At 44.7% G+C, this 23,926-nt stretch overlaps 2 protein-coding genes across 3 annotated transcripts in view; one reads left to right on the forward strand and one right to left on the reverse strand.

Moving 5' to 3' along the window:
- The window catches only part of LOC143808886 (uncharacterized), a 266,593-nt gene that overhangs the window by 103,914 nt on the left and 138,753 nt on the right, over positions 1-23,926 (reverse strand). The gene's annotated exons all lie outside the window — the stretch shown is intronic.
- The window catches only part of LOC143808884 (uncharacterized), a 48,479-nt gene that overhangs the window by 14,886 nt on the left and 9,667 nt on the right, over positions 1-23,926 (forward strand). The window contains exon 3 of one of the 2 annotated variants that reach the window (XM_077292054.1): positions 17,801-17,977. The exons of the other annotated variant lie outside the window; for it this stretch is intronic. Coding sequence (XP_077148169.1) covers positions 17,801-17,977 — 177 coding nt within the window. The remainder of the gene's footprint in view (positions 1-17,800; positions 17,978-23,926) is intronic. 2 annotated transcript variants of the gene reach the window in all.

A 23,926-nucleotide genomic window follows, 5' to 3' on the forward strand; every position in this document is an offset into this window, starting at 1 on the left:
TGCGCTATCCCTTGTAAAGGCGAGTATTTATTGGGGCCTACCCTGGATGAACTCCTGGAGAAGGCAGGAGACGATAAGAAAAAGTTTCCCAATACCTTCAATGCATACCGTCGTCCCTTCAACAAAAGAAGGTTCAATCGGGGAGGGAAGCGCGCCTTCTCACCGGCCAGAGATCGGTCCAGATGGGATGATAAGCGAAAACGAGGTACAGGTCTCATGTTTCGCCGTAACCCGACGGAAAACAAGAAACAAGAACAATGACTAGCAATCCCAGTGGGAGGGAGACTGCTGCATTTCTCAGCAGCATGGTCAGAAATCACAAACAGCGTTTGGATAAAAAACACTGTTTCCCATGGTCTCAAACTTGAGTTTGTCCAGGCTCCACGGGACAAGTTCAAGCTAACACCCTGGCGCTCATCTCCCACTGAACAGTTTGCCCTCGAAGAGGAAGTGAGGACTCTTTGTTCTAAAAATGTATTGGTGGAAGTACCATATTCTCAGACAGGGAAGGGGTTCTACTCCCCCCTCTTCCTAATCCAAAAACCAGATAATACTTATAGAACCATTATTAATCTTAAAGGTCTCAATAAGTTTCTGGTAAAGCATACTTTCAAAATGGAGACCATCAATTCTGCAATAAAAATGCTCTTTGAAAATTGTTTTATGGTAGTAGTGGATTTGAAAGATACCTACTATCATGTACCCATTCATACTGATTTTCAACAATACCTGAGAGTAGCACTGATAATGGAGGGTAGGATGCAACATTTTCAGTTCAGGGCACTCCCCTTTGGGTTAACCTCTGCTCCTAGAGTGTTCACTAAAATAATCGCAGAGGTCATGGCGCATTTAAGGGAGTCAAATGTCCTTATAATCCCCTACTTAGACGATTTTCTCATTGTCGGGAACTCCGTGGATCACTGTCTGTCACAATGGGAAATTACTAAAGCTAAACTAGAACGACTAGGTTGGATCATAAACTTCGAAAAATCCAAATTACAGCCTCTAAATATGCAAAAATTCCTGGGGTTAATTTTGAATTCAGTAACACAGCAGTGTCTTCTCCCCGAGGAAAAAATAGCGCTAATCCAGAGTTACGTGTTAAAAGCAATTAAATCACCCTCCATGACACTTAGGCAAGCAATGTCCCTACTGGGGTCACTCACATCTTGCATCCCTGCTGTTAAGTGGGCTCAGTTACACACCAGATCCCTGCAAAAAGAAGTTTTATTCCATGACAGAGCCCTAAATGGCGTATTAAATGGGAAATTAACGTTGGGGCCTATAACACTGAACTCCCTCAGGTGGTGGTTAGACATACAGAATTTGTCAGCAGGGGTGCCCTGGATAGTAAATGTCACCCAAGTAATAACCACAGATGCCAGCTCTTCGGGGTGGGGAGCTTATATGGGGGACATGGTGGTTCAGGGACAATGGGAACCCTTCACAACATTCTCATCCAATCAGAGGGAATTGTTGGCAATTGAATTGGCTGTTAAAGAATTCCTCATATATCTACAGGGCCAGCACGTCAGAATTCTGTCGGACAACAGAGTGGCAGTCGCCTACATAAACCGGCAAGGGGGAACACGGTCCGAGACTTTAATGCAGATCACGGATCGCTTGTTCCAGGTGGCAGAGCTCAATTTTCAATCTTTGACGGCTCTCCACATCAAAGGAAAGGAAAATATAACAGCAGATTTCCTAAGTCGAAACACGCTAAGACAAGGAGAATGGTCTCTCAACAAGGATATTTTCAACTGTATCAGCCACAGATGGGGTCAACCAGTGGTGGACCTGTTCGCCACCAGAGACAACAGGAAAGTAAAACTCTTTTGCTCTCTGAATCCCAGGGAAAATCCCCTGGCGGTGGACGCTTTTCTAATAAAATGGGATTTTCCGCTGGCTTATGCCTTCCCACCACTGAATCTGATTCCTCTAGTGGTGAGAAAAATCAGAGAGGATCGAGCAAAAGTCATCCTTATTGCCCCCTTTTGGCCCAGGAGAACCTGGTTTGCCTGGCTCAGGACGATGTCGGTGTCGGATCCCTGGGTACTGCCAGACATCCCGAATTTACTCTCTCAGGGACCAATCTCCCATCCACAAGTGGCGGCGCTCCGTTTAACGGCGTGGAGTTTGAACGGTCACTGTTAATAGATAAAGGCTTCTCTCCGAACCTGGTAGAAACGCTCCTAAAGAGTAGAAAGCAAATAACTACCAAAATCTACTCTAGAACTTGGAGGAAGTTCTTGTCCGTTTCTAAATTTAATATCCAAGAAGGGGTGCCAATACAACAAATCTTAGAGTTTCTACAAAAGGGGTTTGAGCTAAAACTCTCTACTAGTACCCTTAGAGTACAGGTCTCAGCTCTGGGTGCCCTGTTTTCCTGTAATGTAGCTAACAACTATTGGATAGCGAGGTTTATGAAGGCAGTCTGTAGAACTAGACCAGTGTATAAAGATAGGTCAGTTCCGTGGGATTTAAATTTAGTTCTATCCTCACTAACAAAACCCCCCTTTGAACCTCTACACGAGGCCTCGATTAAAATGCTGACACTTAAAACTGCCTTCCTAATTGCCATAACCTCAGCTCGCAGGGTAGGGGATATCCAGGCACTTTCCAGGCTTCCCCCATATACAGAGTTCCTGTCTGACAGAGTAGTCCTTAGACCAGACCCAGCATATCTACCAAAAGTAGCAACAAGGTTTCATAGGTTGCAGGAAATAGTTTTACCATCTTTTGTTCCTAATCCATCCAATCCTAAAGAGCAGGAGCTTCATACGCTAGACGTTAGGAGATCTCTCCTACAGTATATTTCAGTCACCAATAGTTGGAAGAAGGATGAGGCACTGCTTCTTTCCTTCCAAGGTCCAAACAAAGGATGTAGAGTGTCAAAATATTTATTGGCTAGATGGATTAGGGAAACTATTTCTATGGCTTATACAGCGGGTGGGGGACCAGCTCCGCAGAATCTAAAGGCACATTCCACCCGAGCCATGGCGTCATCCTGGGCAGAAAGATCTGGAGTGTCGGTGGAACAAATATGTAAGGCGGCCACTTGGTCATCCCCTTCCACGTTCTTTAAGCACTATCGGTTGGATTTGGGGTCCTCCTCTGATCTCACCTTCGGGTTAAGGGTGCTGCAGGCTATAGTCCCTCCCTAAGGTAGCTTACATCTCTGTAAATCTCTCGTAGTGCTGTCATGGGAGTCCGAATAAAGCATTAAGCTACTTACGGGTAGCGGCATTTTTCGGAGGCCCATGACAGCACCCTTAGTTCCCGCCCTATTCACTTGGGGGTTGCACTTCCTGATATGTATATAGTGTGATATATAGATCTCACGTATGGTGTCTAGTTATAAAGTTAATAAAATATTTCTGTTTCAAAATGTATATAATGTATATTTGTATGCCACTAACCGCGGTAGTCCTCTCAAGGCTCTGAAATACAACTGATGCATGGGAGAGGTGCCGCCCTTTTGTATCTGTAGGTTTCCTGTTCCTTAAGGGCGGATCCCCTCTCTCGTAGTGCTGTCATGGGCCTCCGAAAAATGCCGCTACCCGTAAGTAGCTTAATGCTTTCTACTATCTGCTGAGTGGAGAGGTAAACTCTTCTATATTTCTATTATTATCTGCTGAGTGGAGAGGTAAACTCTTCTATATATCTATTATTATCTGCTGAGTGGAGAGGTAAACTCTTCTATATATCTATTATTATCTGCTGAGTGGAGAGGTAAACTCTTCTATATTTCTATTATTATCTGCTGAGTGGAGAGGTAAACTCTTCTATATTTCTATTATCTGCTGAGTGGAGAGGTAAACTCTTCTATATTTCTATTATCTGCTGAGTGGAGAGGTAAACTCTTCTATATTTCTATTATTATCTGCTGAGCGGAGAGGTAAACTCTTCTATATTTCTATTATCTGCTGAGTGGAGAGGTAAACTCTTCTATATATCTATTATTATCTGCTGAGTGGAGAGGTAAACTCTTCTATATTTCTATTATTATCTGCTGAGTGGAGAGGTAAACTCTTCTATATTTCTATTATTATCTGCTGAGTGGAGAAGTAAACTCTTCTATATTTCTACTATCTGCTGAGTGGAGAGGTAAACTCTTCTATATTTCTACTATCTGCTGAGTGGAGAGGTAAACTCTTCTATATTTCTATTATTATCTGCTGAGTGGAGAGGTAAACTCTTCTATATTTCTATCATTATCTGCTGAGTGGAGAGGTAAACTCTTCTATATATCTATTATTATCTGCTGAGTGGAGAGGTAAACTCTTCTATATTTCTATTATCTGCTGAGTGGAGAGGTAAACTCTTCTATAATTCTACATTATCTGCTGAGGGGAGAGGTAAACTCAATTATTACCTTATAGTAGTGTCGGCAGCGGATCCTCCCCCTATAAGAGAGTCATGACCACATTTTTTGCTTCAATTTTTTTTTTTTCTCCTCTAAAACCCAGGTTTGTCTTATGGTCCAGTGCGTCTTATAGTCCAAAAACACGACACATACAAACATATATGAAACAGATCTATCAGGCGTTCACCTGAATATAGGTCAGAGATCAGATGGAGGTGGCTGGAGAACCCACCGTGGAGCAGACGGGACTAATAACAGCTCCCTTGCTCCTGCGTTGGTGTCCCATGCTGTCCACTCTCCTCCTTCAACCTCTTCTCTTTGACAGTGATGCTGGGAAGGCAACAGTGCATGGCACAGCAGACACATTGTAAGTCCTTCTGCTCTTCCTCCACTATGGTGCCTTGTGTGCTGTGTGGCCGTCCTCATAATTTTATGAACACTCGCCATTGTTGTGCCGTGCAGGAGGACAGAAACACGAACCAGTGAGCGCTCTCATCAGTCTGAGGAAATGTTGTTTGGCCAGCGTCTTCTCTTCCTGATTGACATCCCCCCCTTTTTCAATTCCTGAACTCAACCCTGGGTATCCACATTATTATGAGTGGGAGGGGTCTGGTGTCAAGCATCACTAGGCCGGTGACGACTCATCATTTAATGCTTAACTATCCAGATGGCTATTTTCAGTAAGCCTGGAGTCATAGACTTTTATCTTTATGTTAACTCTTCTTGTAGGTTGAATTGATATTTGTGAATTGATGAATGGTTGTTATTTACCTCATATCAGCTCCTACAATTTATTGTATTGTTATCTTTGCAAAACAGGGATGCAGGGTAACTGAACAAAGATATTTGCTGATAAGGTGATTACACATTAAACCAGGCCAAGCAGTTTGTTGACTCACACACAATGAAGGATAAACTAAAGTTACTCATCATCCCTTCCCCTTGACCTGTGAATAATGGCTTGAAGAACAGTTTTGAACTATATAAAAGGGTATATGCCTCTGTAACAAGTTACATTCAGAGATCCAAAGACTCTTTATGAAACCACAACCAGGAACACTATACAAGACAGCAGCCAGGACATCATTGCTCCATCACGGTAGGATACAGTTTTGACATTCTACACTATGTAAGCTTTGGGGACCACGGCCCGTGCTGAAACAATGCAGACCTGCTCCATTGGATATCACTGAACCCATGGATACGTTTGGGGCAGCTAGGATTTGGACCCACCGGTCACCACTTTCTCCATGGATATGTTAGGGAAAGCCAGAATTGGCACCCACCGGTCACCTGGCTCCATGAAGATGTTCGGGCAAGCCAGGTTATGACCCTCCGGTCACCAGGCCTTGTACCTCAATGGACTGTTAGCATCCTAAGCTTATTTGTGCCTCCTCTTTGTGCGTGCCCTGAAGCTCTGAAGTCACAGATGCTGTTATCCCGGTGAGTCAGCGGAAGGGTGATACTTTGTACTTTTGCACCATCTGGTGTATTTGCAGGGAATGTTCTATATGGTATTGTTTGTTCATGGTTCAATAAATTATTGTCACACTGTTTTACGTTAACCCTCTATTGTCTGATTAATATGCCCACTGTAAAAAAAAAAAAAAAAAAAGAGCGGGCATTCAATGAGATGAGCTCTGGTACATGTGGTTTCCAGCTAGAGCACCTGCTGATCCCCCGTGTCTCCAAATTTTGGTGGCAGTGGTGGGATACTGCTCAGCCCGGGCGAGCTGCAGGCTACTTGTGTTCTCAGGCACTGTCCAGGGCTGCACAACCAGGGAGTTATACAGACCGACCCAGCAGACCATTGATGAGGCATGCACAACAGATTTTGGATGCCGTTATGTCCATCCCCATCAACTCTGCCTTAGGAAGAGGACCAGAATGGATGTATAACCGCAGCAAGACACTGCAACTTCAGGAGCTGTGCCAGTTTCGACGTATTGAATACCAGGCCACCGACACTCGATCTAATTTAATCCAGGAACCCCGGGGTGCGAATGATGCCATGTGTGGACACAATGGATACAAGTCGGTTCTTGTCAATTACGTGTGTTTATTCACAAGAAAGCCATGGAATACGCTCTGAGGAAACTGGATGATAAAAAGTTTTGCTGTCATGGAGGTGAGACCTCTTTCATTTGTGTCTGTGGTTAAAGACATGCTGATGGACTGTCCCCGATAAGTGGAGAAGGATGATCAGAAACCTATCACATGTGGCTATTTAAGATTGGAGAGCAATGTGACGACACAGCATTTTATCTTAATTATCCAGACATATTATTATTACTACTATTATTATACATTTTTATAGCGCCATTTATTCCATGGCGCTTTACATGTGAAAGGGGCAGATATAGATAAGCACAATAAGCATGAACTAAACAAGGCACACACAAGTACAGAAGGAGAGAGGACCCTGCCTGCGAGGCCTCACAGTCTACAGGGGATGGGTGAGGATACACTAGGAGAGGGTAGAGCTGGTCGTGTGGCGGTTCAGCAGACTAAGAATCACTGCAATATATACATATATTTTGGTTAAGCTAGGAGGAATAGACTGTTATCTATATGTTGACTTTTGAATTTGTTTGTTTCTTTGGTTGGTCAAGAGTCTGAAATGTTGACTTTTGTAGGTTAAATTGATATTTGTAAATTGATGAATGGTTGTTATTTACCTCTTATTTCAGCTCCTACAGTTTATTGCACTGTTACCGTTGGAAAATGGGGATGCAGGGTCACTGAACAATAATGTTTGCTGATATGTTGATTACACATTATACGAGACCATGCAGTTTGTTGTCTTGCAAACATTGAAGGATAAACTAAATAATCAAACACTGTTAGTTAATCTACTCACCCCTTCACCTTTGAACTGTGAATAATGACTTAAAAAACAGTTGTGAACTATAAAAAGGGGATATGCCTCTTTAGCAAGATATATCCAAGAGAACCAGAGACTCTTTACAAAATCACAGTCAGGAACACTCTACAAGCAGGCAAGACATCATGGCTCCAGCACGAGGGACACAAGATTTGACATTCTATAGGCTGCCAGCTTAAGGGACCATGTCCACATCTGAATGAATACAGATCTGCTTGACCATCACTGATCCCATGGATACGTTTGGGAAAGCCAGGATTGGGACCCACCGGTCACCTGGGTCCATGGAGATGTTCGGAGAAGCCAGGTTGTGACACTTCGGTCACCTGGCCTTGTATCTCAATGCACTGGAAGCTTTCTAATCTTGTCGTTACCTCCACTCTCTGCATGCAACAGGTGGGGTAGTCTGACCTGTAAGCTCTGAAGTCACGGCTGCTCTTATCCCGGCGACTCAGCGAAAGGGTGAGACTAATTTTGCACCATCTTGGGGTATTTGCTGAGACTCTTCTTTATATATAATGTTCAATATATAGACACGGGGGTCAGCGGGTTCCCTTGTCCGCTAGCCTGAAATTACATGAACTAGGGCTCATTAAGAAGTCAACATTTCAGAGTCTTGACCAACCGAAGAAAGAAGCACATAAACTCAAAAGTCAACATATAGCTGGTCGCCATTCAGAGTAGCACAGCCTCATTGACTGGGAAAATTGATGAGGTAAAGACTGACTTGGGTCTCCTCCGTAATGATATGTCTAATTTGGGAGAGAAGGTCAGACAGGCGGAGGACAGAATCTCAACTCTGGAGTACCAAGCAGCACCTTTGCCAGAACATTTCAGAGTCATAGAACAAAAGTTGGAAATGTGTATCCAGAAACATGATGACCTGGAGAATAGATTGAGGAGAAACAATATTCGTATAATAGGATTGCCGGAGAGAGCAGAAAGGAACAATCCTAGTGGCTTTGTGGAAAAATGGATGCGCAATTTATTCCCGGAGGCCACCTTCTCTGTTGCTTATGCAGTGGAGCGAGCACATCGGGTGCCTGGAATACCGAATCCTCCCGGGCTCCTCCTAGACGTCTACTTGCCAGATTCCTCAATTGGAAAGAGCGAGATTATATTCTGCAATTGGCAAGAAAAGCCCAAACAAATATGAAAATACCACCGTGATGTTGTTCCCGGACTTCTCGGCGGATTTACAGAAACGGAGAGCCTCCTTTACCTCAGTTAAGAGACGTCTGAAGAACTCTGTCATTTATTCGATGGCGTACCCAGCTAGGTTGAGAGTGGTGGATGGCGACAGGGTAACTTTTTTCCAGAGCCCGGCGGAGGCAGAGGAATGGATCTCTAAGAAAGAAAGACGCCAAAAGTTGTGATGATGCTACAAGTCAGTGTTGCAAGGTTTATTGTAGGGTGTGCGTTGAACATCATATTTCAGATGGTGATTGCTGATTGAATCTTTATACCTTTTTGTTCTTAATTTTTCGCAATATTTGTATTTCATACTTGCGTATGTACCAAGTTAGGTAATTGAAAAGATTACTTAGTATATTTTTAACCCCTTCATGACCCAGCCTATTTTGGCCTTAATGACCTTGCCGTTTTTGGCAATTCTGACCAGTGTCCCTTTATGAGGTAATAACTCAGGAACGCTTCAACGGATCCTTGCGGTTCTGAGATTCTTTTTTCGTGACATATTGGGCTTCATGTTAGTGGTAAATTTAGGTCAATAATTTCTGAGTTTATTTGTGAAAAAAACGGAAATTTGGCGAAAATTTTGAAAATTTTGCAATTTTCACATTTTGAATTTTTATTCTGTTAAACCAGAGAGTTATGTGACACAAAATAGTTAATAAATAACATTTCCCACATGTCTACTTTACATCAGCACAATTTTGGAAACAAATTTTTTTTTTGCTAGGAAGTTATAAGGGTTAAAATTTGACCAGTGATTTCTCATTTTTACAACAAAATTTACAAAACCATTTTTTTTTAGGGACCACCTCACATTTGAAGTCAGTTTGAGGGTTCTATATGGCTGAAAATACCCAAAAGTGACACCATTCTAAAAACTGCACCCCTCAAGGTGCTCAAAACCACATTCAAGAAGTTTATTAACCCTTCAGGTGTTTCACAGCAGCAGAAGCAACATGGAGGGGAAATATTAACATTTAACTTTTTAGTCACAAAAATGATCTTTTCGCAACAATTTTTTTATTTTCCCAAGGGTAAAAGGAGAAACTGGACCATGAATGTTGTTGTCCAATTTGTCCTGAGTACGCTGATACCTCATATGTGGGGGTAAACCACTGTTTGGGCGCACGGCAGGGCTCGGAAGGGAAGAAGCGCCATTTGACTTTTTGAATGAAAAATTGGCTCCAATCTTTAGCAGACACCATGTCGCGTTTGGAGAGCCCCCGTGTGCCTAAACATTGGAGCTCCCCCACAAGTGACCCCATTTTGGAAACTAGACCCCCCAAGGAACTTATCTAGATGCATAGTGAGCACTTTAAACCCCCAGGTGCTTCACAAATTAATCCGTAAAAATGAAAAAGTACTTTTTTTTCACACAAAATTTTTTTAGCCTCAATTTTTTCATTTTCACATGGGCAACAGGATAAAATGGATCCTAAAATTTGTTGGGCAATTTCTCCTGAGTACGCCAATACCTCATATGTGGGGGTAAACCACTGTTTGGGTGCACGGCAAGGCTCGGAAGGGAAGGCGCGCCATTTGACTTTTTGAATGGAAAATTAGCTCCAATCGTTAGTGGACACCATGTCGCGTTTGGAGAGCCCCTGTGTGCCTAAACATTGGAGCTCCCCTACAAGTGACCCCATTTTGGAAACTAGACCCCCCCAAGGAACTAATCTAGATGCATAGTGAGCACTTAAAACCCCCAGGTGCTTCACAGAAGTTTATAACGCAGAGCCATGAAAATAAAAAAATATTTTTCTTTCCTCAAAAATGATTTTTAGCCCGGAGTTTTTTATTTTCCCAAGGATAATAGGAGAAATTGGACCCCAAATGTTGTTGTCCAGTTTGTCCTGAGTACGATGATACCCCATATGTGGGGGTAAACCACTGTTTGGGCGCACGGCAGGGCTCGGAAGGGAAGGCACGCCATTTGGCTTTTTGAATGGAAAATTAGCTTCAATCATTAGCGCACACCATGTCGCGTTTGGAGAGCCCCTGTGTGCCTAAACATTGGAGCTCCCGCACAAGTGACCCCATTTTGGAAACTAGACCTCCCAAGGAACTAATCTAGATGTGTGGTGAGCACTTTGAACCCCCAAGTGCTTCACAGAAGTTTATAACGCAGAGCCATGAAAATAAAAAATTATTTTTCTTTCCTCAAAAATGATTTTTTAACCCACAATTTTTTATTTTCCCAAGGGTAACAGGAGAAATTGGACCCCAAAAGTTGTTGTGCAGTTTCTCCTGAGTACGCTGATACCCCATATGTGGGGGTAAACCACTGTTTTGGCACACGTCGTGGATCGAAAGGGAAGTAGTGACGTTTTGAAATGCAGACTTTAATGGAATGCTCTGCGGGCGTCACGTTGCGTTTGCAGAGCCCCTGATGTGCCTAAACAGTAGGAACTCCCCACAAGTGACCTCACTTTGGAAACTATACCCCCCAAGGGAACTTATCTAGATGTGTGGTGAGCACTTTGAACCCCCAAGTGCTTCACAGAAGTTTATAACGCAGAGCCGTGAAAATAATAAATGTGTTTTCTTTCCTCAAAAATATTTTTTTAGCCCAGAATTGTTTAATTTTCCCAAGGGTAACAGGAAAAATTTGACCCCAAAAGTTGTTGTCCAGTTTCTCCTGAGTACGCTGATACCCCATATGTGGGGGTAAACCACTGTTTGGGCACATGCCGGGGCTCGGAAGGGAAGTAGTGACGATTTGGAATGCAGACTTTGATGGACTGGTCTGCGGGAATCATGTTACGTTTGCAGAGCCCCTGATGTGCCTAAACAGTAGAAACCCCCCCTAAGTGACCCCATTTTGGAAACTAGACCCCCCAAAGAACTTATCTAGATGTGTGGTGAGCACGTTCAACCCCCAAGTGCTTCACAGAAGTTTACAACGCAGAGCCGTGAAAATTAAAAATCATTTTTCTGTCCTCAAAAAAGATGTTTTAGCAAGCAATTTTTTATTTTCACAAGGGTAACAGGAGAAATTGGACCCCAATATTTGTTGCCCAGTTTGTTGTGAGTATGCTGATACCTCATATGTGGGGGTAAACCACTGTTTGGGCGCACGTCAGGGCTTGGAAGGGAAGTAGTGACATTTGAAATGCAGACTTTGATGGAATGGTCTGCGGGCGTCACATTGCATTTGCAGAGCCCCTGATGTGCCTAAACAGTAGAAACACCCCACAAGTGACCCCATTTTGAAAACTAGACCCCAAAAGGCTCTTATCTAGATGTGTGGTGAGCACTTTCAACCCCCAAGTGCTTCACATAAGTTTATAATGTAGAGCCATGAAAATAAAAAATAATTGTTCTTTCCTCAAAAATTATGTTTTAGCAAGTAATTTTTTATTTTTGCAAGGGTAACAGGAGAAATTGGACCCCAATAGTTGTTGCCCAGTTTGTCCCGAGTACGCTGGTATCCCATATGTGGGGGTAAACCACTGTTTGGGCACACGTCGGGGCTTGGAAGGGAGGGCGCACCATTTGACTTTTTGAACGCAAGATTGGCTGGAATCAATGGTGGCGCCATGTTGGGTTTGGAGACCCCTGATGTGCCTAAACAGTGGAAACCCCTCAATTCTAACTTCAACACTAACCCCAACACACCCCTAACCCTAATCCCAACTGTAGCCATAACCCTAATCACAACCCTAACCCCAACACACCCCTAACCACAACCCTAACCCCAACACACCCGTAACCCTAAATCCAACCCTAACCCTAATCCCAACCCTACCCACAACTGTAACCCCAACACAACCCTAACCCTATCCTTAACCCTAACCACAAGCCTAATCTTAACCCTATTTCCAACCCTAGCCCTAATTCCAACCCTAAGGGTACCGTCTCACATAACGATTTACCAACGATCACGACCAGCGATACGACCTGGCCGTGATCGTTGGAAAGTCGTTGTGTGGTCGCTGGGGAGATGTCACACAGACCGCTCTCCAGCGACCAACGATGCCAAGGTCCCGGGTAACCAGGGTAAACATCGGGTTACTAAGCGCAGGGCCGCGCTTAGTAACCCGATGTTTACCGTGGTTACCAGCGTTAAAGTAAAAAAAAAAAAAACCGTACATACTCACATTTCGGTGTCCTTCAGGTCCCTTGCCGTCTGCTTCCCGCTCTGACTGAGTGCCGCCGTACAGTGAGAGCAGAGCGCAGCGGTGACGTGCTCTGCTCTCACTGTACGGCCGGCGCTCAGTCAGAGCGGGAAGCAGACGGCAAGGGACCTGAAGGACACCGAAATGTGAGTATGTACGGTTTTTTTTTTTTTACTTTTACGCTGGTAACCACGGTAAACATTGGGTTACTAAGCGCGGCGCTGCGCTTAGTAACCCGATGTTTACCCTGGTTACAAGCGAACGCATTGCTGGATCGCTGTCACACACAACGATCCAGCGATGACAGCGGGAGATCCAGCGACGAAAGAAAGTTCCAAACGATCTGCTACGACGTACGATTCTCAGCAGGGTCCCTGATCGCTGCTGCGTGTCAGACACAGCGATATCGTATGGATATCGCTGGAACGTCACGGATCGTGCCGTCGTAGCGATCAAAGTGCCACTGTGAGACGGTACCCTAACTCTAATTCCAACCCTAACCCTAAGGCTATGTGCCCACTTTGCGGATTCGTGTGAGATTTTTCCGCACCATTTTTGAAAAATCCGCAGGTAAAAGGCACTGCGTTTTACCTACGGATTTACAGTGTTTTTTTGTGCGGATTTCACCTGCGGATTCCTATTGAGAAACAGGTGTAAAACGCTGCGGAATCCGCACAAAATTGACATGCTGCGGAAAATACAACACAGCGTTTCCGCACGGTATTTTCCGCACCATGGGCACAGCGGATTTGGTTTTCCATAGGTGTACATGGTACTGTAAACCTGATGGAAAACTGCTACGAATTCGCAGCGGCGAATTCGCAGCGGATCCGCGGCCAATCCGCTGCGGATCCGCGGCCAATCCGCGGCCGATCCGCTGCGGATCCGCGGCCGATCCGCTGCGGATTCGCGGCCAAATCCGCACTGTGTGCACATGCCCTAACCCTATCCCTAACCCTAACCCTACCCCTAATTCTAACCCTAGTTCTAACCCTAACCCTAGTAGAAAAAAAATATATATATATTTTATTTATTTTTATTATTGTCCCTATGGGGGTGATAAAGGGGGGTCATTTACTATTTTTTTCATTTTGATCACTGTGATAGGCTATATTGCAGTGATCAAAATACATCTGAAACGAATCTGCCAGCCGGCAGATTCGGCGGGCGCAGTGCGCGTGCGCCCGCCATTTTGGAAGATGGCGGCGCCCATGGAGAAGCCGGACGGACACCGGGAGGCCCGGTAAGTATGAAGGGGGGTGATCGGATCACGGGGGGGGGGGGACCGGAGCACGGGGGGAGCGGACAGGAGGACGGAGGAGCGGACAGGACGACTTAGGGGGGCGGACCACGTAACGGAGCACTGGGGAGGAGATCGGTGGGTGTGGGGGGGGACAGATTAGGTTTTCCAGCCATGGCCGATGATATTGCAGCATCGGCCATGGCTGGATTGTAATATTTCACCGTTATTTTTGGTGAAATATTACAAATCGCTCTGATTGGCAGTTTCACTTTCAACAGCCAATCAGAGCGATCGTAGCCACGGGGGAGTGAAGCCACCCTCCCTGGGCTAAAGTACCACTCCCCCTGTTCCTGCAGATCGGGTGAAATTGGAGTTAACCCTTTCACCCGATCTGCAGGGACACGATCCCTCCATGACGCCACATAAGCATCACAGGTCTGATTGGCACCGACTTTCATGACGCCTACGTGGCGTCACAGGTCGGGAAGGGGTAAAAGAGTTGTATAATTCTCAAGTAAACCTTACTGTAGAAGATATTGATGAATATTTAGACCAGATTGAATTTCCTACACTTTCTGATGAGGACCAGGCATTCTTGGATAGGGATATCACTTTGGAGGAAATCTGGGAAGCAACCATGTCCCTTTCTAATGGAAAAACTCCCGGACCTGATGGTATGCCCACGGAGCTTTATAAAAGATATTTAGTCCAATTAGGGCCTATTCTGTTGCAGACCCTATCTGAAGCACTAGCAGGACATTCGCTCCCCCAATCCTTTTATGATGCCACTATTGTGGTGATCCCAAAGCCTGACAAGCCTGCTGAGGAGTGTGATTCTTACCGTCCCGTATCCTTGCTCAATACTGACTATAAAATGCTTATGAAACTTATTGCTAATAGACTGATGGCTGTAATACTGGGTATTATACATGAGGACCAAACTGGTTTTATGCCAGGAAGATCTACCTCCTCTAATATAAGAAGAGTGCAGGTGCTGACGCAGATAGGCCATAAATATAAAAGGCCTTGGGCAATAGCTTCTTTAGATACTGCAAAGGCCGTTGATTCATTGGAGTGGAAATTTCTGCAACGGGTGCTTCTGAAATTTGGTTTCTCTGTTAAATTTTGCCAATGGATTGAATTGTTATATCGCATGCCGAGAGCTAATGGTAAATGGCGTGCTATCGGAGTATTTCACTCTGAGCAGGGGCACCAGACAGGGCTGCCCACTATCCCCAATGCTCTTTGCACTGGCAATTGAACCAATTGCACTTAAAATTAGACAAGATCATTTGGTGGAGGGAATCGACATAAACTCTAGGGTGGATAAGGCAGGATTATATGCGGATGACCTGGCGCTCTTCCTGGATAAGATTGGACAGTCCCTTCCTAGAGAGATTGACCTTATTAATTGCTTTGGAGAATTGTCGGGTCTTAAAATTAATTGGAGCAAATTGGTGGTTATGGCAATAGTGGATAATATAGCAGTACCCGTGTTGTTTGGTTTAAAAGTAGTAAAAACATTTAAATATTTGGGCATTGTAATTAACCAAAATCCAATTAAAGATCTTGGAGACAATATATATCCCCTCGAGGATATGATGAATAAAAAGTTTGAGATATGGTCTAGACTCCCATTATCTGTAGGGCAGAATTGGTCTAATTAAAGTGATAATCCTCCCAAAGTGTTTATATATGTTGGAACATACATCAATTAAAGTCCCAAAGGGTTTCTTTAAGAAAATGCATAGCTTAACGGCAGCGTTTATATGGGGCTCCTCTAGGCCTAAGGGTACTGTCACACAGTGCAATTTACGTCGCTACGACGGCACGATCCGTGACGTCGCAGCGTCGTATGATTATCGCTCCAGCGTCGTAGACTGCGGTCACACTTTGCAATCACGGCGCTGGAGCGATGCCGAAGTCCCCGGGTAACCAGGGTAAACATCGGGTTACTAAGCGCAGGGCCGCGCTTAGTAACCCGATGTTTACCCTGGTTACCAGCGTAAACGTAAAAAAAACAAACAGTACATACTTACATTCCGGTGTCTGTCCCCGGCGTTCTGCTTCTCTGCACTGTGTAAGCACCATAGCCGGAAAGCACAGCGGTGACGTCACCGCGTCACCGCTGTGCTCGCTTTCCAGCCGGCAGGCGCTCACAGTGCAGAGAAGCTGAGACGCCGGAGGACAGACACCGGAATGTGAGTATGTACTGTTTGTTTTTTTAACGTTTACGCTGGTAACCAGGGTAAACATCGGGTTACTAAGCGTGGCCCTGCGCTTAATTACCCGATGTTTACCCTGGTTACAAGCGAACACATCGCTGGATCTCTGTCACACACAACGATCCAGCGATGTCAGCGGGTGATCAAGCGACGAAAGAAAGTTCCAAACGATCTGCTCCGACGTACGATTCTCAGCGTGATGTCTGATCGCAGTAGCGTGTCAGACACAACGATATCGTAACGATATCGCTAGAACGTCACGAATCGTGCCGTCGTAGCGATCAAAATTGCACTGTGTGACAGTACCCTAAAGTAAATATTGGTTCCTTGCAAAGGCCCAAGAGAGAAGGTGGATACACGGTGCCTGACCTTTTTCTATATTATCTAGCTGGCCAACTACGATACTTAAAGCATTGGTTAGTCCATGATAAAGTCAGCAACGCAGAGGCTCATCTTATTCATTTTCTGGGGGGTACACCATGGGCAATTTTGGAGGGCTTATACAGACCACCCTAGGGTTTGCTGTTTGCACATAGTCTAGCGATACAGGTTTGGCAGGAAAGTAAGCGTATTTTGAAATTTTCTGATCAGGTCGGGGAGACTTGGATTTAGGATAATCCTGAATTTTTGCATCTCCAAAACTTACAAGACCCAGGTTTCTGGAAACAATATGGTATAACGACGCTCAATCAGATTTTTGAAAATAAAATTTTATTAACATTTGAACATTGTCATATAAAATTTGGAATCCCTCAGAGATTTTTGTAGATATCTGCAGCTGAGACATGCTATAACGTACCAGTTCCCGCTCCCTAGAATGCGAATAGCCAGATGTCCACTAATAGGAATATTTTCAACCCAGGGACCTACAGGTGTGATTTCCTCCCTGTATACCTTTTTGTTAAATTCCAAGATAGCTTCCACTCAATTGGCTGTGGAGGTTAAATGGAGGCACCTAATCCCATCTCTTACTGATGACCAGTGGAATGAAGCACTGGAAGCGCATACAATGGCTGCAAATAACAAATGAATTCAGTTCTATATATTCCACCAATCATATAGACAAAGATAATGTGTTCCTCCCATACAGTCCTGATATAAATATATAGTCCTGACCTTCCGGGCCTTCAAGAAGATCTGTACATCTAATGTCCAGTTGTGTACATTGATTTTCCATATCGGTCACTTTGTCGATCTACAGAAAACTAAATTACTTTAGCAGAGAAGAAACCTGGTCGTCTACAAAAAGGATTCCTCATCAACATCAACACCCTTCATTCTCTTTCCTATTATTGATAGACCCCCAGTGACGAAACTCGAGATGACTTTTTGGCAAATGACACCCATTGTTAGTATAGTTAATTGAATATCTTTTATAGAGATTCCCGTTATTCTCTGAGAAGTTACCAGGTTTTGTTCCCGATTCCACCTCGGCTTCTATATCCAAGTTGGATTCCATAGAAGATTCTCCTGTATCACTGTCTGCCTGTATCTTTCTATCTTCACCCCTCACGGCTGTATCCAGCACACTGCTGACAGAGCGGCCCAGACAGCACCACCACCAAACCACTGGCAGCTGCTTTCTGTTGACTCTCGATCTCCAACTACCAGGGTCCTCGGACCTCCCAAACAGCAGGGAGTAATCCAGGTAGTCAGTGCCACATGAGCTCTCCTGCTGAGATGGATGGGCAGCTGCTGAGACCACACATAAAATGTCATGTTCTTATGTTTCCTTATGTGTAATATTCATCAGCATCTCTCCTTATACAGGATTACACCATAGAGAAGAAGACATCAGGTGACTGTGTGACTCCCATCATCCATCTCCATGTATCCGGAAGAAGGAGCAGGAGTGAGAGCCCCATCACAGAAGCCCCACACTCCCCGATGCCTGAGAAGAAGATCCGAGATCTCACCAACGAGATCACAGAGCTGCTGACTGGAGAGGTGACTGCTGGGAAATGCTACCGTAATACAATGGAAGATTCTGGGTGGTGATGGTATACAGTTCGGTTCAGAATTATTTGGTCAGTGACACAAATTTTGACATTTATAAGATGCAGTTATATAATCAATCTGGGCTTACAGTGTTGACTCTCGGCTTTAATTTGATTGGATTCACATCCTAATTGGAGGAAGTGTTTAGGAATTATAGCTCTTTAGCTGTAATAATTGTAGGGGATAATTCAGGAGACTCTTTGCGTGGAACAAGACAACAGGACACAGTTTTATAAGTGGTAAAGTTTATATTATCACACGGTGATTCAAACAGGTGCAGAGAGAAACTCAAGTCCACAACACTTGGTGCAAATAATAAATGCAGCTTAGCAGTCAATAGGAAACTTCAGAGGTAGATGCAAACAAACAAAAAGTCTATGAAGCACAGTTATTCTTGAGGAAACTTGACACGAATAGATCCTTGACTTAGTCCAGACACAGATAGATATGCTATTAGGCAGTTCAAATCATATCTTAGCTCAACCAGGGAGGCCTGGTTAATAGTCTCAGGTTTTGCAGAGCAGAAACAGCTTACATGTCCAGCAAATGCAGAAGGAAGTAACATGAGCAGCAGATGAAGGAGGATTACTGAACACTGGTGTATGCAGCAGGAACTCAGAGCAGAGTGGCAGGATCACCACACAGGTTCACAGGTGCAAGGCCAGGGAGTAATCAGGAGCTGGATGCAAAGCAGAATAATCTAGCACAGACTGAAGGCTGGGGTGGAGTTTTATAGCAGGAAGACAAGTGCACATGAGACCAAAGACGTCATGTTGGAAAAGGGCAGTATTGCTCAAAAGGTAAAAAATGTTCAGAGTCCTGACATTACTCCCTCCTTAGATGCAGCTTCAGGACGATCCTGGACCTGGTTTCTCAGGGAATCTCTGATGAAAACGAGAAATCTTCTGTTGGGCATTGATGTTTTCCACAGGTTCCCAAGAGTCTTCCTCAGGGGATATCCCTGCCATCTTATCAGATATTGGAGCCGATTCCTGCGAATCCTGGAATCAATAATTTCCTCCACCACAAATTGTTCTTGCCCATCAATCACCACAGGCTGCGGAGGCGGCACAACACGTCCCTGGAAGGTATTAGGAGATACAGGCTTTAGTAAAGATACATGAAAAACTGGGTGTACCTTCATTGTCCTAGGTAGCTTCAGCCGGCAGGCCACAGAGCTCACAATACTGTTGATCTTGAAAGGGCCAATGAATTTCTGTCCAAGTTTTTGTGAAGGAACGTTTAACTTCAGATTCTTAGTTGCTAACCACATGGAATCTCCTACCTTGAACATGGGTGCAGGTTTACGGAATCTATCAGCCGATCTCTTACAACGTTCTTGAGCTGTGGTCAGGGATTCCTTCAGAACCTCCAGATTTTGTCTCATCGCAGTCAGCCTTTCCTCCACTGCTGGAACTGGAGAATTAATTGGAGACCTAGGTAAGATACACGGATGATAACCCAGATTGGCACAGAAAGGTGTAAATTTAGTGGAGGCGCTCTGAGAATTATTATATGAAAATTCGGCTAACGGCAACAACTCCAACCAATCATCCTGGAGATGGCTGACATAGCATCTTAGATATTGTTCCAGCGTCTGGTTGGTACGCTCAGTCTGACCATTTGTCTGGGGATGGTAAGCGGAAGAGAGACAGACATTAATATTGAGTGCAGAGCAAAACCCCTTCCAGAATCTTGAAGTGAACTGCACTCCACGGTCAGAGATGATCTCATCCGGAACCCCATGCAACCGAAAGACATTCTGTATAACCAAGTTCTCTGTATCTTTAGCAGAGGGGAGGCCGGTGCACGGAACAAAATGAGCAGCTTTAGTCAGGCGATCAACTACCACCATGATTGTATTCATGCCCCCCGATGTAGGCAGCTCCACAATAAAGTCCATTGATATAGACCCCCAAAAGCGGGATGGAACAGGTAATGGTTGTAGAAGACCCGTAGGTGCCACATGAGGAGTCTTGTAACGGGCACATACCTCGCAAGAGAGAACATAGTCCTTGGTATCCTTCAGGCAAGTTGGCCACCAGAAGAATCGGCTCAGGAACTCTTGTGTCTTCTGTACCCCTCTGTGACCAGCCAACTTGGAGTCATGTACCAACTTGAGGATCTGCAGACGGACGACCTCCGGGACGTAGATACGTCGATCTCTGAACCACATGCCCCCCTTAAAGACAAGATTAATATCCACAGGTGGGTTGGCCAGAAATACATCACCTTCATAGGCCTCCCTGCATTCCTTCCAGAAGTCCTGATCATGGATAACTCAGATGAAATTGGCATCAGATAGAATGGTCTTGGACGGGGCTCCAGGTATGGAATCCGCAGCATGGATTCGGGATAAAGCATCAGCCTTCCCATTACGAGAACCTGGACGGTACGAGATAACAAAGTTAAATTGATTTAAGAATAAGTTCCAACGAGCCTCACAAGGAGAAAGACATCTAGCGGATCTAAGGAACTCTAGATTGCGATGGTCAGTTAGCACTATGATCTGTTGTGCAGCTCCTTGCAGATGATGCCTCCATTCTTTGAAAGCCGCAATAATAGCCAGCAATTCCTTGTCTCCCACATCGTAATTCTTCTCTGCTGAGGTTAGTCTATGGGAAAAGAAGGCACAAGGATGTAGCAGACCCTTCTCTCCAGTTCTTTGGGAGAGAATAGCCCCCAAAGCATTATCAGAAGCGTCCACCTCCACAATGAAAGGATGTGTTGGATCTGGGTGTATCAACAGCGGTGCTGATGTGAAACAGATCTTAAGCCGATCAAAAGCTTCTTGAGCCTGTGATGACCACTTAAAGGGCTTTTCCGTCTTTGTCAAGGAAGTAATGGGACGGACGATACCAGAAAAATTTCGAATGAAGCATCTGTAGAAATTTGCAAAACCAATAAAACATTGGACCTCCTTAACGTTCTTGGGTGCCGGCCAGTCAAGGATAGCCTGAATCTTACCAGATTCCATGTTCAGCCCCTGGGGAGAGATGATATAACCCAAGAACTGTATCTCAGAATGATGGAACTCGCATTTCTCCGGCTTAATATACAGATGGTTCTCTTTCAGATGTCTTAAAACAGTTTTGACATGTTCTTCATGTTCCTGTAGAGAGTCAGAAAAGATTAGTATATCGTCCAAATAGATCACCACAAACTGGTCCAACAAATCTCTGAAGATGTCATTTAGGCTACGTTCACATTTGCGGCCAGCGCCGCGTCGGGCGCCGCAGCGGCGCCGCATGCGTCATGCGCCCCTATATTTAACATGGGGGCGCATGGACATGCGGCGCACTTGCGTTTTGCGCCGCATGCGTCGCTGCGGCGCCCGCGTCGGGGCGCAGAGGACGCAGCAAGTTGCATTTTTGCTGCGTCCAAATTCAATGAAAAAAACGACGCATGCGGCGCAAAACGCAGCGTTGTGCATGCGTTTTGCTGCGTTTTTGTTTGCGTTGTGCGCTGCGGCGCCGACGCTGCGGCGCACAACGCAAATGTGAACGTAGCCTAACAAGGTGTTAAAATGCTGCAGGGGCGTTACAAAGCCCGAAGGGCATCACAAGAGATTCAAAGTGTCCATACCGGCATCTGAATGCTGTCTTCCACTCATCCCCTGGACGAATACGCACCAAATTATAAGCCCCACGAAGATCCAGCTTAGAGAACACCTTAGCATGGCGGACTCTTTCCAGTAATTCGGGAATCAGAGGCAAATGGTAACGGTTTCGTACGGTTACCTTATTGAGTTCCCGATAGTCAACACAGGGTCTCAGGGTCCCATCCTTCTTCTTTACAAAAAAAATGGGTGCCCCTGCTGGTGAGGAAGAAGGACGTATGAAGCCTTTGGCCAGATTTTCATCAATATACTCCTTTAAGGCTTGAAGCTTAGGTGCCGCCAAAGGGTATACATGACCAAACGGAATATCGGCCCCAGGAAGCAACTCAATGGAACAGTCATAATGCCTGTGTGGAGGAAGCTGATCTGCATTCTTCTTGTCACAGATGTCAGAGAACTCTTTATAAGCTGGAGGTAAAGAAAATACCTGTACATGTGGTTCCGTAGCCGTGGACTCAGGGACAGCTTCTGTTAACGCTCAGTTGCTCCTTGTTGGAAAGATAATCTCCTTTGTCTCCCAGTTGATAATTGGGTTCTGAGAACGCAACCAAGGAATGCCTACTATCACAGGAAAATGAGAAGAAGAAATTAGCAAGAAAGAAAGTTGCTCCTGATGATTAGGGTCCAACAAAATTTCAAGGGGTACGGTCTCCTGATCCACAGGCCCAGAGATTAAAGGTGACCCATCCACTGTTTCCATAGTAATTGGAGAGGCTCTTTGCTGAATTTTAATACCATGTTCCTTGGCAAATGCGATATCCATGAAATTGCCACCTGCACCAGAGTGAATCATAGCTGAACTGGAAATCCACTGTCCTGAACACAGGATCTTAATAGGGAGAGAACAGTGAGAGTTCTTTTCCTTCAGCTCCTTGGGGGGTGAAGTCATAGAAAGTGAATGGAATACAGCGTTTAAAGGCAGGCTACGTTCAGAGATGTCAGATTTATCATCACAGTTGTCATACTCTCCTATTGCTGCTAGCACCTTGTTAGGCCGTCTAGGACACTTAGGACAATTGATCAAGAAGTGGTCAGACTGACCGCAGTAGAAACATAGACTTTCACGAAGGCGATGCTCCCGGCGCTCATTGATCTCGCGTCTCTGAACGGAATCAATTTGCATGGGCACCTCCTCCACTTCCCGAGATGTTTTACCTGCAGGCTCTTTGGAAGGAAGGGAAAAGTTAGAAATACGGTTATATGCAGCAAATTTCTCCTGCCTACGCTCAGTAAGGCGAATGTCTATGCGCACACAATGCTGTATAAATGTCTCTAGCGCTTGTGGTGACTCAGAGCGGGCTAGTTCATCTTTTATAATACTAGACAGACCCCTTTTAAAAATAGGCAATTGTGCATAACTGTCCCAATTGGTATCTACCACCAATCTCCTGAATTCAGTGGCATACTCAATAACAGAACGTTTAGCCTGGCGTAAAGACAACAAAGCAGATTCAGCGGTTGCATGGCGATTAGGGTCATCAAACATTAATGCCATAGCAGCCAAGAAATCATCCAAGTCATTTAACCGTGGGTCACGAGACTCAATCATCGGATTCGCCCAGGCGAGCGCTCGTGAGGTCAGCAGCATTATTACACACAATACTTTGGATCTATCAGTAGGAAAACGGTCAGCATGCACATCAAAATATAGCATACATTAATTCACAAAGCCATGAAATTTGTCGCGATCACCATTAAATCTGAATGGGGGCAACTTAGGTGGGCTAACTGGTGGCGGTTGCCCAGAGGGTAAAGTCACTTGTGCAGCTATTTGCGTGCTTATGTCCTGAAAAGCCCGTCCATACTGGGACTCTATGCCAGCAAGTTTGTTTTCCTGGGCTGCCATGCGATTGCTTAAGTCCTGCAATGTTTGTCCAAACACTTGTTGATTGTGTTCAAAGCTTCCAAACTTCTTTTGCAGACCTTCCACATCTTTCTGCAGTGATCTAATTATGGAAAACACCTGCTCTAATCTGCTCTCTGCAGTCATTGTTCCAACAGTCTCCTTTTTTTTTTTTTTTTTTTTTTAATATGGCTACATTATCCTGTAATAATTATAGGGGATAATTCAGGAGACTCTTTGCATGGAACAAGACAACAGGACACAGTTTCATAAGTGGTAAAGTTTATATTATCACACGGTGATTCAAACAGGTGCAGAGAGAAACTCAAGTCCACAACACTTGGTGCAAATAATAAACGCAGCTTAGCAGTCTATAGGAAACTTCAGAGGTAGATGCAAACAAACAGAAAGTCTATGAAGCACAGTTATTCTTGAG

This window comes from Ranitomeya variabilis, chromosome 2, assembly GCF_051348905.1.
Source record: "Ranitomeya variabilis isolate aRanVar5 chromosome 2, aRanVar5.hap1, whole genome shotgun sequence".
Taxonomy (NCBI): domain Eukaryota; kingdom Metazoa; phylum Chordata; class Amphibia; order Anura; family Dendrobatidae; genus Ranitomeya; species Ranitomeya variabilis.